Source organism: Medicago sativa, chromosome 6 (genome assembly GCF_051527215.1).
Source record: "Medicago sativa cultivar Bolivia chromosome 6, Bolivia_mono, whole genome shotgun sequence".
Taxonomy (NCBI): domain Eukaryota; kingdom Viridiplantae; phylum Streptophyta; class Magnoliopsida; order Fabales; family Fabaceae; genus Medicago; species Medicago sativa.
In genome coordinates, this window is record NC_140754.1 from 6,574,668 (window position 1) to 6,594,388 (window position 19,721).

At 32.8% G+C, this 19,721-nt stretch overlaps 2 protein-coding genes across 3 annotated transcripts; both read left to right on the top strand.

The window, feature by feature from the left end:
* The first annotated feature begins 2,801 nt into the window (after window positions 1–2,801).
* Window positions 2,802–8,450, top strand: LOC146912406 (uncharacterized). Its single transcript, XM_085720478.1, has 5 exons — window positions 2,802–3,260; window positions 3,410–3,459; window positions 5,864–5,987; window positions 6,677–6,784; window positions 7,662–8,450. The coding sequence occupies exons 1-5, from the start codon at window positions 3,071–3,073 to the stop codon at window positions 8,315–8,317; spliced, it is 1,128 nt and encodes a 375-aa protein (XP_085576604.1). The 5' UTR covers window positions 2,802–3,070; the 3' UTR covers window positions 8,318–8,450.
* A 4,456-nt stretch (window positions 8,451–12,906) lies between these two features.
* On the top strand, window positions 12,907–19,335 carry LOC146912407 (uncharacterized). Of its 2 annotated transcripts, XM_085720480.1 has the most exons (6): window positions 12,907–13,047; window positions 13,150–13,340; window positions 14,858–14,907; window positions 16,722–16,845; window positions 17,037–17,144; window positions 18,513–19,335. In XM_085720480.1, exons 2-6 carry the CDS (start codon window positions 13,154–13,156, stop codon window positions 19,166–19,168), a joined length of 1,125 nt encoding a protein of 374 aa, XP_085576606.1. In that variant the 5' UTR covers window positions 12,907–13,047; window positions 13,150–13,153; the 3' UTR covers window positions 19,169–19,335. The 2 variants fall into 2 exon arrangements, with proteins under 2 accessions (XP_085576606.1, XP_085576605.1); XM_085720479.1 differs by having other exon boundaries at window positions 12,931–13,340.
* The last annotated feature ends 386 nt before the right edge of the window (window positions 19,336–19,721 follow it).

Here is a 19,721-nt window from a genome sequence, read left to right on the forward strand (position 1 = left end):
TAGCACAGTAAAATGAGAAGAAAACGAAGAGCATAAATCACAATTAATTTTTTTTTCCAGTTTTTTTTTATATACAAAAATATAAATGACAGAAATCCTAAATAATAAAGAAATTACCAAGTTGAAATGATTCAACAGTCCCCGGCAACGGCGTCAAAAACTTGATAGACTTTTAGCAAGTGTACTAAAAATGCATCGAAGTAATAAAATTTATAAGTTCGTATCCACAGGGACTGTTTCAATTTCTACTCGGCAAAATCGTTAAAATAAAGGATTTAAAAAATAGCGAGTATGTAGAGCATATATTTGATTGAGTTCAATAGGAAATAAAAAATCAAAATAAATGGTTTTGGAAATTATAGAGATAAAAAGTGATCAGGTCTTTCGAATCAATTAATTATCGTTGTTTGGTAAATTGCACCTAGTCTCTACAATTATTCTCCTAGACTCACGACAAATTAACAAAATAGTTTTGATCAATCCCTTGACTCAGAACACACTTCTAAAGCTACAACACCCTAATCCCTTAGGTGAGTTTGTAACCGTTGAAGGCTTTATGAACGTTAATTTTTATGTCATAACCTAACAATCATCTATCCCTAGACTGACCCGTTAGATTAACCAGAATTATTAGATCCAATTCAATAGCTAGGGTCAGTAGTCAATTGATATTTGAATTCAGTTTATATATGATCAGTATACAAAAAGCATTAAGAGCAAACAATTCTGAATAAAACTAGGATTATAATTGTATTGAAAAGAGTTCATACAATCACATGGTTCAAACAGCTCCAATTAAAATCATCTCAGACCTAATCAAAGAAATTAGCTAGACATAGCAAATGAATAAAAAACACGAATAAAAGAAATTACAAACATAGATGTTTTGCTTTTCTTCGATCCTGGTGCCTTCTATTTCTTTGTGTATGCGCAGCTTCTGTCCTCCCACAATTATTCACTTCCGTTTCTTCCTTCTCCAGAACCGTGATGTGGGTTTCTATTCCATAACGTGAATGTGCTCCTTTTCTGTACTGTGCGCAGCCTTTATAACAATTGCCAATCCTTCTTTTTATTCTCGGGTCAACCAAGGCAGATTTGGGTCAAAGGCCCATTCCATTATTTTCTCCTTTCTCACTTATGCATCACGTTGCTTGAATATATATGTAAGGAGACATGCTAGTTTTTGTCTATTTCAAAGCCAATGAAACACATTTTCTTTTCTTCAATGGTCTGCCACGTTGTGGCTCTTTTTGTTGGTCATTTAGCCACCATTAGTGCTAATAGATGATAATAATATACTCTTTGATTCAATAAATTAAAAACAACTATTTATTTAAAATGACCTTAACTTAAATACTAAACTAATAATAATAGACTAAAAACTTAATTAAAAAGACTCTAAAAATAGTGAATGACTGACTGTCATCAGATTTCTACCTTAGGAATAAGAGCGATGATAATATTGTTAATGCCTTTTGATTACTTCCCATTTCGATGAAATTCAAAGATAAAAAACATAAAACCATCTTTGAGCTCCCCCTAGTAATCCTTTATAAAACCACAATTATTACCATCAGGCCCCAAACTTTTGTAACTGTCACATCCCACACCACCTTCTTCACTTCTTCAAGGCAAAAAGGTTTTGTTAAACCTCCACCTTTCTCCCAAGTGAGTGTATTGAAAGAAAGGTTCTCCACACAAGGCCTCTCCAAATTAGAAGAAGACAAAACTATGCTCAGATTCTTTGAAGTGGACAACTATAGAAGACGACAAAGCTGACTTGGAGTCTGGGTCCCTCAGGTGCTTATGAAGTCTGAAGGTCTTCTAAGTCTGATGGGGTCCTACTAGAACTTTTGAGTCTGGTGATCTCAATAGAATCTGATGATCTATTCAGCTTCTGGAGAAGCGTCATTTTCTTCTGATCCAATGTGTTGACTTCCGGTTGATCTTTCTTCAGATCTTATACCAAAGTTTTTGAGCTTCTCTTGTGCTTCTGATGCTTTCATACTTGATCAATACTTGATGGATATATTAGTATGTCAAATTGTTCTTCAGTACTTTGTTATCATCAAAACCTTAGAGGAATTGTACAAGACCCTTCTTGTTCCAACACTCAATCTGTTTCACAATAGCATACATTATTGAGTTCTTTATAAACAACCACTATTAAAGTAAAAACTATTTAGATCAATTATGAATGATTAAATCCTACATGACAATTTAGCCCCACAAAAATAACTTAGTTCACCCACTTTAGTAATATATATGAAAAATTTGGATATAGTGCATGATGCGTCACATTTTTTTATACACAGGTTAAAATATCATATTGGATGAAAGAGTTGAGATTGAAGAAGATATAATTGAGATGACTGATAAAACCATTGCTTAAAGGTTTTAGGTGAAGATGTGGTATCCAATCTCGCTTGTTTTGTTGCTCTGAGCCCAATGTATTAAGCCAATGTAATGATCATCCCTGTCATAGTCCAGCTATGGTATAAGAATCCGATTCGTCTTGACGGGGAGAAGAAGAGAAATTCCTTGTGTTGAATCACAAACATATGTCAAAAATAAACAACATATAAAGTGAGAGACCTATGAATTCAATGTCTTAAAAGTTTTAGATAAAGATATCCAATATCATTACCCATCGGTTTTTAATCTCTACGGTCGGATTATTAATAATAATTTTGTCTTCTCAAGTAAAAAAATGTGACCCCTTCCATCAATATTGTTAGTAATAATAATTTTATCTTCTCCATTTATTTATTTTAAAGAAACGTAAGAGGATTCCATCCATGTATGTCTTTATCAAAGAAAATAAGTTTCAAATTCAATGATTGACTTGGAAGCACACGAGGGTGACAACTAAGAACTTCATTAGCACAACTTGACACTATGGAGTATTAGGACTAATCATTAAGAGATCCACATTCCCTAGTGATCAATATAGAAACCATAAGCAGCCACATTGACTTTCCTTTCTTTTTTCCCCTCGAAGTTGAAACTTCTCTTTCTATATCCTTCTATTTATAAAATCCATTAAGAACCACTCATAATTTGTAGGAAAATGATGACCAAGATATTTGTGCTACTATGTCTTCTCTTCTTAGCTGTTTCTGGATTTGTCAATGGCTCAATCCATAAGAAGGAGAAGAATGATGATATTAAATTGTTTGAGCTCAAGAAAGGTGATCTTACTTTGAAGGTCACTAACTGGGGTGCTACACTTGTATCATTAGTCCTACCTGACAAGAATGGTAAATACATAGATTCATTGTTTGATTAGTATTCTTGTTTAAAACCATCTTCCATTAATTGTTGCTTTATTGATTTGAATGTTATTAAAATTGAATCAAACTAGAATGTTCAACTGGTTAAATTTGTTGCTTCTATGAATTTGTTTCAGGAAAGTTGGGTGATATTGTTCTTGGATATGATACTCCCGAAGCATATACTGTAAGTCATGTTCTAAATAATTTCCTGAAATATGTATTACATTTTAATTCTATTTTATTTTCTTGACAATTCAGCATGTATATAAAGCATAATACTTCCAAGTCTTTCTTCAATTCTTTGATTAATATCCACACATCTTTTCTTCTATGAAGGCAATAATGTTTTGATTGTGACAAATATGTTAGCTTTGATTTGTATTTTACTATCAGAATATAAATTTTTGTCGTTATTTTATTATCACAAAATATAATAAAAAAATCTCATTGTACTTGCCTCTATTTCTTATCTCCTCCTTTGGAATGATCCGTGACGATATCTAGTCATCTTGTTATATTTGTTTTATTGATATAGATTTTTTTATTGATACTATGCACTTGTGAAGCCACCATACTTCAAAATGGATGACATATCGTATCCTCTGCGTATTCTGCACCGATACCTGCCTGATACTTTCCGATACGTATCAGATGAGTATCCGAAGATTAAATTTTATTTTTTTAAAAAATAATTATCCGATACTTCCCGATACGTATCAGGAGAGTATCCAATAATTATCCTGCACCGATACCTGCTCCGATATTTCCCAATTAATGTTAACTAAAATAACTTAACTCTTGAGTACTGATGTGTTCTGTTTTGGATATAGTACTTCTTTTTTGGATCGATATAGTATAGCACTAACAATGTTCCTTTTTGATATAGTATAGCACTGATGGTGCTCTTTTTGGGATATGTTGTGTATGTAATTGACTAATCAGCACTCTCTTAATCGTCAATATTATTTATATTTATGTTGATGTGCTACGAGCTTATGACTGGTTTCTTTTGTTTGTTAATATATTTGCATATTAAAAAAATGGTTATAATTATACTGTATATTTAATTATATAATTTTTTATTAACGTATCCCAGCCGTATCGTATCTTGATTTTTAAAATTTTTCCGTATCAGTGTATCAGCGCAGTATCGTATCTCGTATCCGGGCTTCACATATGCACCACAAAATATCCAACTTTGGGGTGCACATTTTATATTTTGTCATTTTGTTATATTTGTTGGAAGACCAAGCACGTTAGCATGACCCTACAACAAATATCTAAATTTGGTGTTCCCTAAAAAAAGGTTTATTCGTTTGTTAAATAATTTAGTAGCTCAGCTGTTGGTTTCGTAAATAATGTTTTTTTAGAGGGGATCCCTAAATAATTTAGTAACTTAATTTGAGATGATAAGTTGTAGGTTCCATAAATGTAGTATCAAAGACATAAGAAACTAATGTCATAAACTTAATTTTAAGAAAACAATGTGTGCTGAGAATGAACTTCTTCTTTATAGGATTTCAACTAGAATGAACTTCTTGAGATGCGATGTGCTGAGAGACTGAGAGACTTCTATGTGTGCTTTATGTAATGCAGATGCGGAGATTGTTAGTCACCTGGGGTTTCGTCGAGGTTTGGTACATGATTTTTGGATGGCTTGGTTGGGAGTTGGTCCTTGCTATTGATTTGTTGGGTCTTTCTGAGGGGTGTTGTGTGTTTCCTAGCAGAGAGTATTAGGTGTAGATTTGTGTTGATCTGACTCTCTGTGGTGTGGTCTATCTGGTCTGCTCGTAATGATCTGGTGTTCTCTGCTATGACGCTGGATGTAGAACAATTGGTCGATACAATTCAGTTTATCTCCTGGCACTAGTTTTTTAGGAATCACTCTGGCCATCCTTGTTTCCATTATGAGTGGGTGGTGGAACCATCAATCTGCTGGGACCAATAGATTACGGGGGAGGAGTTTTGCTTGGGTGCCTTTAAGCATGGATTCCAGTTTTTTTTTTTTTTTTTTTGTATATGCTCTTGAGGTAGTAGGCTTATTTCATCTCCCGAGAGGTGGGCTTTGTTTTTGGGTGGAGGGTCCCTTGCTTGCCTTTTAGCGGGTGTGGGGTGTTTCTATCTCGTCTTTGGATGGGGGTGTTTTCTCTTTTCATTGGTGTTAGTTGGGTGTTGTCTTATCTATTTTTGATTTTGATATGCGGTTATTCTGCGAATCTTATTCGTTTGTATTATTGACATGAGTTAGTTATTTATATATTTTCATTTTGCCATTATAAAAAAGAACAACAATATCAATGATATTTTCCTTAAAAAAAATGTCAATGATATTTGAACACCTTTAAATCTCCAACACTTATTCAACACATCTTTTTGTTTCCATCACATCTATCACACGACTCACTACTTCTTTATCTCTCTTAAGATGTTTGATTAGTGTATAGACATGCACAAAACATTTTCCTTTTTAGAATTGCCATTGAAGCTTGCTTACTCTCATATAAATTAATGCAATGAAAGTAATAATTATACTTTTTTGTTTGTTTTAGTAAAGTGGTAATTATACTTGCAATGCTAAAAATTTGCAGAATGATTCATCATACTTTGGAGCAACCGTTGGTAGGGTTGCTAACAGAATTGGAGGAGCTCAGTTTACTCTAAATGGAATCCATTACAAATTAATTGCTAATGAAGGAAACAACACTCTTCATGGTACACAAGTTTTATTTACTCCCTTCCTCTGTTTCTAAATACATATCGCAACCAGTCATTTCATTCATGTTAATACATGTTTGAATAATCATATAGATCAGTAAATGCATGATTGGTTTTTCCAAATTTTACTATGATTATAATGTGTGGTACACAAATAATAATTGGACTAGTGTCAACCTCAATACTCTGCATTAACCAACAATATTAATAATAATTCAAATAATTTAACCACAAAAAATATTGCTTTATATATATATATATATATATATATATATATATATATATATATATATATATATATATATGGGGTTTGCTAGAACACACCCACTAGTTTTCATGTGGGAGTGTTTTAGCAAAGCTACACCTTAGGGTGTAATTAACCACTTTTTAGTTATTTACTTGCTAAAACACTCCCACATAAAAACGAGTGGGTGTGTTCTAGCAAATGCCTATAGGATTTGCTAGAACACACCCACTTGTTTTTGTTAAAAGGTGTGTTATAGCAACATACACCTTAGGGTGTATTTAACCACTTTTTAGTTATTTGCTTGCTAAAACACTCCCACATGAAAACTAGTGGGTGTGTTCTAGCAAACCCCTATATATATATATATATATATATATTAAGTTAGTATACTACATTTCACCATATAGAAACATGGCTCTTAATATTTTACTTTACTTAGGTGGACCTAGAGGATTCAGTGATGTTCTTTGGAAAGTGGAAAAGTATGTAAGAGAAGGTGATCAACCCCTGATCAAATTCAGTTACCATAGTTTTGATGGTGAAGAAGGTATGCACTAATCAATATCATTAGATATGTGTTCATTAATCCTTCAATGTCTATTAGAAACAAAAGAATTAACAACAAACTTAGAGATAGAAAAATTGAAATTAGTCTCTAATTAGATTCAACTAAGTTGTTCAACAATACTACGATATAATTGGAATTAAACCAACTGAAGGAGTGGTCTCTTTCTAGTTCAACTAGTTGAATCGGCCAGTTCGGACCAATTTTCATAATACTGATGTATCAAGTATGCTTGTGTATATTTCTTCCTTTTATATAGAATGGGATACTTCTAAAACAAAGTGGAAAATATTATTAATTAAAGCGACCTTAATAATCATTTTACAACTTTTTGAGATTACAAAGTCAAACTCTTAGCAATGAGCGACACCTCTTTATAAATATGTTTGGATTGGCGGTTAGGTCGACAAAGTCAAAATGACACCATGATTTTTTGAAGATCCCAAACGTAACTTTTCCTAAAATCATGGTGGTTAGCTGTGACTCTGTCAATCTCACCGTCAAATCAAACATGTAGTGATGTAGTGCACACATGGAGATACTCCTTTACATCCCTTTCTATGTATCATTTCATATTAGAGATAGTAGTTGGTATATTGATCGAGTAACATGGCTGTCCTTGATGTCTATGTAGGATGTGATTACCTCATATAAGGGTACCTTTCATCATTATCTAAAAGTTTAAATTAATATAAACTACCCTTATATAAGGTGATTACATCTTATATACAGACATCAAAGACTAACAAGCTATTGCTTAATAAAAGCTACTAAGATTTTTAATATTTCAAACTTAAAAATAAAAAATGTGCATGCTTGTAATTTAAATTATAACATGTAGTATTTATTTGCATTACAGGATTTCCTGGTGACCTCAAAGTAACAGTGAGCTACATTCTAGGAAAAAATTCCCTAACCATAATTATGCAAGCAAAAGCCCTAAACAAACCTACACCAGTAAACTTAGTTAACCATGCTTATTGGAACCTAGGAAACCACAACAGTGGCAACATTTTAGATGAAGTTGTTCAAATTTTTGGATCAAAATTCACACCTTTTGACAATAACCTTATTCCAACCGGAAAAATTTTATCAGTCAAAGGAACACCAAATGATTTCCTAAAGCCACAAATTGTTGGTGCAAGAATTAATCAATTACCAAAAACTAATGGTTATAACGTTAATTATGTGCTTAATAAAGGAAAATTAGATAACAAAGAAGGATTAAAAGTTGCAGCTATAGTCATGGATAAGAAATCAGGGAGAGTTATGAAGCTTAGTACTAATGCTCCTGGATTGCAATTTTATAGTGCTAATTTTGTGAAGAATGATAAGGGAAAAGGAGGGTTTGTTTATCAACCACGTTCAGCACTTTGTTTGGAGAGTCAAGCTTTTCCTGATTCTGTTAATCATCCAAATTTTCCTTCTACTATTGTTACAAAAGAAAAGCCTTATAAGCATGTTATGTTGTTGAAGTTTTCCACCAAAGTTCCACATGCTTTTTCACAATTCTAATTACTCTTTGTTCTCTTTTATTAGTGTGTTGATTCTTGTGCTATTCTATTTTGTAATAATACGTTATACTACCTAAATTACTATTAGTATGTTTGGACACAGTATATAAGTAATATTTGTTGTGTTTGTGTTAGTTTTAGGTGAGACTTTGAAAGCTCGTTGAGTTCACATCCTACGAAGTATAAACATAGACGTGTATACCGGCCATGATATATACACAGACACCGACCATGATATAGACAATGACATAATTCAACGTATTCACATGATTGATTTAGGTTCCACTGGTGATTGATTTAGTGGACAATATTAAGATTTGTACTCTTGGTGGTTTATGAATCCTCTTTTTTGTCTTCTCTCCTTGGCATTTTTGGTTGTTTTGATGGATTTAGTACCCCTCGTACAAATAATAAAAACCTAGAATCTTATGTAACAAAAAAAAATTCTAGACAAACAACATAAATATAAAAAGGAAACTGCAGGTATGGGAGGGAGGGACGGGGAAGAGATAGAGAGAGAGAGAGGACCACGATGTTGGTATTTGGTTGAGATGACTTTGAGTTTATTTAGTAGGGTTTGGTTTACTATACGAAGAAGAGTTTTATAAAATGTGGGGGGTTTATGGTGATGTGTAGAGGATGGTGAAGATATATATATGTGGCAATGTGTTTGGTTTCTCTACTCTAAATATTTTCTCTTTTCTTATTTCCTCTCTCTTCTTTCGGACTCTCCTCCATTTTTACTTTTTTCTTACAACCGTGTCAAACATGATTTTCCACCTTCCTTTTCATAATATAAACCCAAATCCAAATTGATTTGAACAAAAAACAAACTACACCTACCCGTGTTTCTAAGATCACTCGAAAGGTTTGTTTTCTTTAATTTTGTTACGCATCTCATTGATAAGGTTTACGTCTCTATTTGTGTTTCTCTAATCATTTTATGTTTATGTAAGGTTTTTGGCTTTTGCTTTCTCCACGATCATATGTCTTCAATATGAAGGCATATGTTAGTGGTAAAAACAAAAATATAACACCTAAAATAAGAACAAAATGATTAAAGAAACGCAAGTAGAGAAACACAAACCCTTACAAGAGTTGAGAAACATGAGTAGATCAAGTCTACCTTTTTTGCGATCTAAGAAACACGGGTAAATGTAGCTTGATTTTATATTCAAATGCATTGGGATTTGGGTTTAGGTTCCGAAAAGGAAAGGAAGGTGTAAAATCATGTTTGCCATTGTTGTTATGAGTTTTATTTGAACTTTGAAGGTTAGGGATGACGATTTCTTGAATAGTGACTGGGGTTAAAGGTTTAACAATGGTAGAAAGTATGAAGTTCACAAAGACTAATAAAAAGACACAAACGATGAGGTAAGCGGAGAAAGAGAGGACCAATGGTGTTGGTATGACCGTGAAGCAGGTATGTACGCACAATGGTGCTTTGACCGGATCTTTTGCTCCTACATTTCTTTCGGTGCAATGGAAAACTCAAAGAGACATATATAGTTTTAAGGTAAAAAAATATTTTGTTCCATGATTTTGATAAAAGATTAATTTGCCAAAAAGATAGTATTAATTTGATGAACAAAAATGATATTAAATGTGATGAGAATTCAATTATGATAAGTTATGATTGTTTGGTGAATTGCAGTGAGTATTTATTTTTCAAGTGAAGTGAGTTTTATAACTTTTTTTTTTGGTAAAAAAAAAATATTTTTTTTTTTTTTGAAAGAGAGTGAGTTTTAGAAATGTGAAGTTGTACAATTTATGTCCCAACAAGTCAAAAAGTAAATAAATAAATCATATCTAATTAATCGTCTCAAAATGATCTATCTATTAAAAAAAATCCTCTTAAAATAATTTATTAATTCAATTCGTTTTGTATGTTTAAATTTTTTTTAGAACTATTAAGTTGTCTCAACTTTTATCCTAAAAACTCAATGATTAAAAGGATATCACATCCAATTAGTTTTTTTTTTTAAACATTCTCCACTTGATTGATTTTTTCCTTTCTAAGCAATGAGTTTTAAACTAAGAAAATGTCACAATATGTATCCTAAAACTCAAAAATTAAAGGGATGCCACATAAAATTAAACTTTTCGAAACATTTTTCATTTATTGTAAAAATTGAATTTTAGAACTAGTGATCTGTCGCACAACTTATATCCTAAAACTCAAAGATTAAAAAGGTGCAATTTTGATAAAAAAAAGTAGTAATAATGTAAAAATGTTGAGATATATCATACGCTAGAAGAAGAATAATCCTAATAATATGAAAGAAAGTGGGTTCATGGCTCCAAAATAAAGAAACTGGAACAGTCCACACCGTTATACATACTTATGGCAAACAAAAATATTTGATGCATCAAAGAAAACAAATAAAAAACCAACAATCTTTTGTAACAGAAAAAATAGAGCATATATTTGTTTTTCATCTTCATTTGTTTTTTTTTTATGTTTTTCTTTATGTTTTTTTATGGGTATTTTGTTGAGATGAATTTGAAAAGATAGAGTATATATTTTGTATCATGTTGGATTGGTCAGAACCACAGTGATCCAGCTTGATACAAATCATACACTTAATAGGGTTTGATTTACTATTTGAAGAAGAAGGAGATTTTGTAGATTAGTTATCGGAGTTTTATAAAATGTGGGGGGTTTATGGTGATGTGTAGAGGATGGTGAAGATATATGTGGCAATGTGTTTGGTTTCACTACTCTCTATATTTTCTCTTCTTTTATTTCCTCTTCTCCAATGTGTTTGGTTACTATTTATACTAGAAATTAGGTTAAAGCATTAGGAAGATGCCAATTTGAAAGGGTGGAGAGGTGGTTACAAAAAGTCAGAGATTTAGAGCAAAGCCTCTATTGAAAGCTCAAAATGGTAAAAGGAAAAAAGCAATGAGAAAGAAAAGAAATGGGAGGATGATCAAAATGTTTTGTGAGGAGATGCTTGCGACAAAATTGCATGTGAAAAATACGGCAAAAAAAATTTTGCATGTGAAAATCATAGCAGTGTGAAATAAAAATGGAGAAAAGGAAAAGTAAATGGTAAAGAGAATTTGGAATGATGCTAGAAATATAAGAATCCTTTGGAGTAATGCTCCAAAAAGGCTACACCACTTTGCTACTCTAATTTGTTTTGTTTTTATCATTTTGTACTTTTGTTTTATAATTACTAAATAAGGTCCTTAAATAAAATTTCCATTCAACTACTAACAAATGGAAACGGAAAAAGGAAAATAGAGAAAAAATCATGTTATGCAAATCAAAGAGAAAATTTCTAAGAAGATATGAATCTTGAGGTTGTGTCGCGCCTCCTCTTATATCTCAACCTCCTGATGGGGATCATATGTTGTCTCAAGTTTAGGCTTTGTCGTCCTTTGTTATAAGCTCTTTCCTAGACAAGGCTTTCACTGAAAGAAATCAAAATGCAAAAACACATCAATATATTGAATAAAATTTTGAGACAAGTCAAAATTCATCATAACTAAACTTGTCTCGGATTTTATAAACCAATGAATGTTTGAGCAAATGAGATCTAACATTTTGTTTAGTGGTGGGAAATGTGTCAAAAACAATAGTTTCGAGTAACTGGACTTTAAAAATGACATATTGTAGCAAGATTCATATATCGGGGGGTTTGAGAGTTTTTTAGGGCAAATATCGTAACTGTTGAAATAAGGGAAGGAAGTTGAGCATGACTTATATATTAACATGGTTCAAATACTATAAAATGAAGTGTGTTCTTTATTTTATTTCTGATTATAGAATCAAAACAAGAGTAATTAAATAAGAATATGGAGGGCGCGTGAGAGGTACGGGTAGTGAAAAAAGAAGCTTCCTTAAAAATATTATGGACTAAAATTACTATTACGGGATTTAACAGTGTCACGTCATTAAATTTGTCTAAAGCCTATCTAACACAATATGATAGTTAGATCACAAAAAGAACAACTAGATAGGATTTGCCAGAATTTCCTCATTCCATTCATTATTTTTTATTGGCCACAAATTCAAGGTGTGACAAATTTACGTAGATAAAAAGCTATACATATATGTAAAATACATCTTTACATGCGGATAACTATAAAACCATCTTTACATTCAAGTTGTGAACTTTGTGATGTGCGATTGATGACTTATTGATTTTACACCAAAAGATGAGACCTATAACGATACTCTCTTAGATCTTATAATAAAAAAGTCCGTAAACTTCTACTTCTAAAGATCCATGTTAGTTATCGTTATAATTTTAAATGGTTTTCAAGTATTGATCTATCGTACTCAATCATCGATGGCTAGAAACTATAAGACAAATCATAAGTTAAAGTGTGCTATAGTTTTTTCATATGGTTAACCAATTATAATATTTGTTAAACGAACACCGATCAAGTCATCCTTTCAACCATAAAGACGAGGAGAATCACGAGTTCATACATGCAAAGAGCCGTATCATAGAGTTTCAAATAAGTTTTAAATATTATTCCATCGTAGACCAATGTAACATTGGATAGAAATAGCTGTAAATAAAAGTTGCTATATTTTGTATTTATTCTTGGATTTGAGTGTCAAATTCATTAATTGACCTAGGAGAACATGAAGGTCACAACTAAGAACTTAATTAACACAACTTGACACTATATATTAGGACTAATCAGTAAGAGATCCACATCCCCCGGTGACCAATATAGAAACCATAAGCAGCCACATTGACTTTTCTCAAAGTTGAAACTTCTTTTCCTTTATCCTTCTATATATATAAACCCACTAAGCACCACTCTTAATATCTTTGCATGATTCTCATAATTTCTTATATTAATTTGTAGGAAAATGACCAAGATATTTGTGATACTATGTCTTCTCTTCTTAGCTGCTTCTGGATTTGTCAATGGCTCAATCAATAAGAAGGAGAAAAATCATGATATTAAGTTGTTTGAGCTCAAGAAAGGTGATCTTACTTTGAAGGTCACTAACTGGGGTGCTACACTTGTATCGTTAGTCCTACCTGACAAGAATGGTAAATACATGTTTATGCAATATTGATTAGTAGTGTTGAAAACTAATTTCCATTAATTGTTGCTTCATTTATTGTTGTTTTTTGGATTTCCAAACTGTTAAATTTGAATTTCCAAATTCTATCATCTACCGAAGTTGTTACTAGGTTGAGTCACGACCAGGTCGCTCTCTTTAAGACGTTTCGTGGCACTACCCAAAATTGTGCAAGGTAGACTATCAACCACGCCGCCTCCAGGATAAAACAAGCCCAGCTACAACTGTTCGATTAACTACTGCACTGTAGAAAAATCGTTCGAGAATTACACCCTCAAAATATGGCTCAATCGTTTGATCGAAGCCACTCGATACGGTACGTAACCGCTCTATTCGAAACCGTTCAAATTAATATGGTATTATTACCATTCTATTATGGTGCTGAGACCACTCAAATATGGTGTTACCACCATTCTAACTTCTCCAAAACATGAATATGGCACTACGACCACTCAAATATGGTGATACCACCATTTCTCTTTAAAATAATATATATATATACTGTTAAGATCATATATTATCGAAGGGAATATGAACCTAAGACCAAGGGACTATGGTCTTAAGAACACTCTTAATACCGAAGGGACAGAAAGGAGTAGAAGAAGAAGAACGATTTGTTAAAATCGAAAGGGAGAAGAGAGAAAACCGCACAGGAAGCATCAACTGTGAGATTTTGGTGTGAAGAATGAGTGGGGGGAGCTCTCCTTTTATAGGCAGAGTTCGCGAGAATTACTTGGGGATTAAGTTTGCTTAATCCTTAAGCAAACGCGTTTTACGCGTGACTTGGGGATTAAGTTTGCTTAATCCTTAAGCAAAGCAAACGCGTTTTCTTAATTGGAAATATCCGGAAGTTTCTGGATACTGGTTTGGATCGGGTCGAAATGTAACACATCAATTTGTTACGCGAACGCTTTCGTATAATGAAAAATTAATTAATTAATTTAACATTTTCAAGTGACAAAAAAATATATATCAATTTTCCGACCCACGACCCAAGCCCAAGCCCGGCCGGGCCGGTCGGACGGCGGCGTCGCACGTGTGATATATGTATTTTGTAAGCGTTCACCCGTTCACAAAAATGGGTACCCCAAGGGCACACCCTTGGAGGTCACCCCACCCTTATATAAACACTTACTAGTTGGGGTGACTCTCCAATGTGGGACATTTTTAAGTCGCATACCCACACACTAGTTTCTCATAGTGTTTTTCTTTCTTTCCAATTTTCTCACTAGACTTTAACTAGTGTTCCAACATTTATGTAAATGTTTTAAAAATTGAACTAGTTCTACAATCTTGGTTTGAACAATTTAAATCAGTTGAATCATGACTAAGAGGTCTCTTCGATATAATGATCGATTTGTTTTTTTTTTTTTTTTGCTAATAGTTGATTCGGTTTTTAAAACATTACTTTATATGTGTTATATATTTTCTTCAATACATTTTGTATTAAATCTTTAATTAACTATATGGTTTAATTTGTTTCAGGAAAGTTAGGTGATATTGTTCTTGGATATGATACTCCCAAGGCATATACTGTAAGTCTTGTTCTAAAACATTGCCTTTGAATATGTTTACATTTTGAATGTTGAGTTCTGTTTTATTTTCTTGACATTTAGTTAGATAAAAGGATAAAACTTCCAATTCTTTGATTAGTATTTTCTTCTTAGACGGCAAAATTTGTATGTGACACATTTTGATTTGGACTTTAAGTACCAAAATTGTCTTTTATTTTAGATTTTTATCTTCGCTCTATTCAAACTGGCCTACAAAACCAGCTTACATAATAAGAGATGTCTCGTCGCGTATGTACAACCGATGCAGGGATATTCAACATTTTGAGTTGTGAGTTCGAACTCATAATTCTTTACTCATCTTCATTTAAAGTATGTTTAGTATCATTGTAGATATGCTAGAATCACGGTAACCTACCATAATTTTCTAAAAATAACATTTGTATTTATGCAAAATCACGATGGATCGTCGCGATTCTGACATGGTCAGTTAGTCATGTCATGCCAAACATATGCTTAAATAATTTGTGATTCCTGCTATTAGGTTATTTATCGAACATAAACAAATAAGAGATGTTTCTCAATCAGTCAAAAAAAAAACAATAATAAAGTAAGACTCTCAATACTTTTTCTTACCTTCTCCTTTGGTGTGAACCTTGAGAATATCCATCCAGTCATGGTCACCACTTGTGTATGCTATTCTTATACATCGAATATTTTTTTGGGTTTGGTATTATGTATCGAATATTTTATGTTTGCTTTGGTCTGCACGTTTATTTCTTTGTCTGTCCTTTAGTTTTACTTGTTTGAAGACCAGGTAAACTGTGTAAGTTTTTAGATCAACTTAATTATTTTTTCCTCATTGGATCAACTTGAGATGACAAATTGAGTTCCACAAATTTTTTATAGGTACCTTGAACAATTGTTTGGCAACTGATTTTTCAAATTAATGTAACAAAAGTAGTTATAATATTTTACTTTGGTGAACATAATTATACTTGTTTAATAAGGTAATTGTTGTTTATGCCTTCAAATTTTGAAGTTGGAGAAACTTGCAATCGTGACACGATTTAGCAAGCGTGTCACGATTTTCCTGTGCCGTGAGCATGTTTTGCAGGGTGTCCAATCGTGACACGATTTTGGGAAAACGTGACACGATTTTCGGCTTGCTGGGCAAGTTTTGAGGATAAGGTTGGTCGTACCTTGGGTCGTACGCACCAAACGTGTCACGATTTGGGAAAACGTGACACGATTTTGACGGTTGCAGAGTACTATTTAAGTGTTCTTTGCAGATTTTGAAGGAGAGCTTGAAGAGAGAGAAACTTGGGACTGCAAAGGAGGGAACTTTAGGGTTGAGTGTCTTTGTAGTGAGGTTCTCTTGGGTTGGGAAACATTGTAAACACCTTGGGTGAGTGAAAATCATTGAGTGTCTTGTTCATTGGTGAGATTGGGAAAATGGGTAGAAATTAGGGTTGTTCTTTGTGAGCTTGTTGAAGCTAATTTCTTGTAACCCATTTGTATCTCTTTGTAAGAGCTCATTGATAGTGGATTGGAGAGATCAATCTCTCCCCCAGAGTAGGTCAAGTTGGACCGAACTGGGTGAACATTTCTTGGTGTGTTTTGTTTCTCTTCTCCCTTTATCTTTTGCTTGTGGTTTTGTGCTTTTCACTTTGATTCCTAGATTAGATCTAGGTGCTGTTATTGTTGTTATTGCTTGTGTTTACTTTGATATTGGTTACTACTTTCCTTTGCTCCACACATCATAGTTTGTATTGGTGTGATTTTGAGTCCGAATTCACAACAGTAATAATTATACTTGCAATACTCTAAATTTGCAGAATGATACATCATACTTTGGAGCAACCGTTGGTAGGGTTGCTAATAGAATTGGAGGAGCTAAGTTTACTCTAAATGGAATCCATTACAAATTAATTGCTAATGAAGGAAACAACACTCTCCATGGTACTCATGACATAAAATTATAATTGGAATTGTGTCAACTTCAATTACTATGCAAGAACCCACAATAACTACAATAATTCAGCTATATTGCAACCACACAAACAATTTAAAAATTGGTTCATAGATTAATTTGGTTTACCACATCTCATCATATATAGTAACATTATGTCTCTTAATTTTTTTATAATTAGGTGGAACTAGAGGATTCAGTGATGTTCTTTGGAAAGTGGAAAAGTATGTAAGAGAAGGTGACACACCCCTAATCAAATTCAGTTACCACAGTTTTGATGGTGAAGAAGGTAAGCAGTAATCAATGAAACTTATATATGTTCATTCCTTCAATATTGCAGTACTATAATTTGGAGAATGCGTTATTATAATTTGAAATAATTCTCCTTCACCCAGGACAGATGTTAGACACAATGTTTGGGACAACGTGTATAACGTATTGATAACAAAATAACAAAAAAAGTAAATAAACGTAAAGCAATAAAAGAGAACACAGAGAATTGGTAACCCGGTTCGGTGCAACGTCACCTACTCTGAAGGTCTTTCACTCAAGAAATGAAATCCACTCTCAATAGTATTGGTTCCTAGTCTTATATGAATCAACCTTGTTCAATGCCTCTTCACCTAATATGACCCGTGTATTTCTATCTAGGACTCCCCCTAAATATGAGAAACCTCTCTCATTTTCTCTCAATCACTCAACATAGTGATTGACTTAAACACAATTACAAATAGAGATGAATTACAACTCAAACAGTGGCGATTCTAAGGCCCGGCGAGCCCGGACACTTGCCCGGGCTCCGGCCCAATTTTTTTGCAATTTCTTATGTAAATCCCCCTGAATTTCTTAAATAAACCCCTATAAATTGGACAATTTCTTTAGATTTTGTATTATTTGCTTGCAATTTCTTATGTAAAATAAATGTGTTGCAATTTTTATTTTTTTTGCCCAGGCTTTATAATAATTTTGGCTCCACCACTGAACTCAACTAACACAAACCAACTCTAAGCCTCTTGATAATCAATGGTGGCGCTAGTGTGGTATACAACACAAAGACTCAAAAACACGAAACCCTAAAAACTCTGATCTTCAATATTGATTTTGATATCTTGTTATTAGCGCTGAGTCTCCTTATACAGCCATTCATCCACATGGGCTTTTTCTTCAATGGGCTAAAAACATAAGTTGTCCATAAAATATATTTGAAACAAATCTTCCTGGAAATACCTTGAAGCATACTATATACATAAATTGACAACAAACAATCTTCTAGAAGCCCACATCAACTTGTAGCACACGCGAACAAGACTTGTAGAAACACACGGAAAATGTCGCAACATCTTGAGTCTAGATGATGCACATATATTAGAGCATCTTGTCTCGCATCTTGCCAATACACATTGTTTTAACTAAATGCAGCCAACCAACATTCAAAAGAACAACATAATTAATTAAAGTGACAATAAAGTTCATTTGCAACTTTCTCAAAAGAAATTTGAATACGATCTTTTGAAGTTTCAGAGTCAAACTCTTACCGCTAACATAGATTAGGAGACTCCTTTACCTCTTTTTCTATATATTTTCTCCTTTGATATTGATAAAGTAGAAAATTAATATGTATACTTGTGATTTGAAATAGTATATGTTTCCATTACAGGATTTCCTGGTGACCTCAAACTAACAGTGAGCTACATTCTAGGAAAAAACTCCCTAACCATAATTATGCAAGCAAAAGCCCTAAACAAACCTACACCAGTAAATTTAGTTAACCATGCTTATTGGAACTTAGGAAACCATAACAGTGGCAACATTTTAGATGAAGTTGTTCAAATTTTTGGATCAAAATTCACACCTATTGACAATAACCTTATTCCAACTGGAAAATTTTCATCGGTCGAAGGAACGCCATATGATTTCCTAAAACCACAAATTGTTGGTACAAGAATTAACCAATTACCAAAAACAAATGGTTATGACATTAACTATGTGCTTAATAAAGGAAAATTAGAGAACAAAGAAGGATTAAAGGTTGCAGCTATAGTGATGGATAAGAAATCAGGAAGAGTTATGAAGCTTAGTACTAATGCTCCTGGATTGCAATTTTATAGTGCAAATTTTGTGAAGAATGATAAGGGAAAAGGAGGGTTTGTTTATCAACCACGTTCAGCACTTTGTTTGGAGAGTCAAGCTTTTCCTGATTCTGTTAATCATCCTAATTTTCCTTCAACTATTGTTACAAAAGAAAAGCCTTATAAGCATGTTATGTTGTTGAAGTTTTCCACCAAAGTTCCACATGCTTTTTCACAATTATAATTGCTCTTTCAGTTCAGGCACATTTGTGTTCATGCAAGTAAAATAAGTATTGCTACATTTACAATTTGACATGTATGCTTCATCAATTTTGTAATAATGCCTTATACTACCAACAATACTATTAGTATGTTTGGACGCAATAAGTAATATTTGTTGTGTTTGTGCTAGTTTTAGTTGAGACTTTTAAAGCTTGTTGAGTTCACACTTATAATGCATTGACACTTACATGTACCTGCCACTATACTGACACGGATCACAATCGAAACAATGACAAAATTCAATGTACTCACATGTGTTAGTATCAAACATGGCATGTGTCAGACATTAGATACATATTCGACCAGAAGTGTCAATGCTTCTGAGTTCACAAGAAATAATTACTCCCTCCGTCTCTTATTAAATGACCTAGTTGACTCTGACACACATATCAATGCATATTTTTTTAACTTTAATATATTTAATTATCTATTTAAAAAAATTATGAAAATTTAATATTTTGAAAATATTTATCGAGACGAATCCAACAACATCTTATATGATATTATTTATTTTT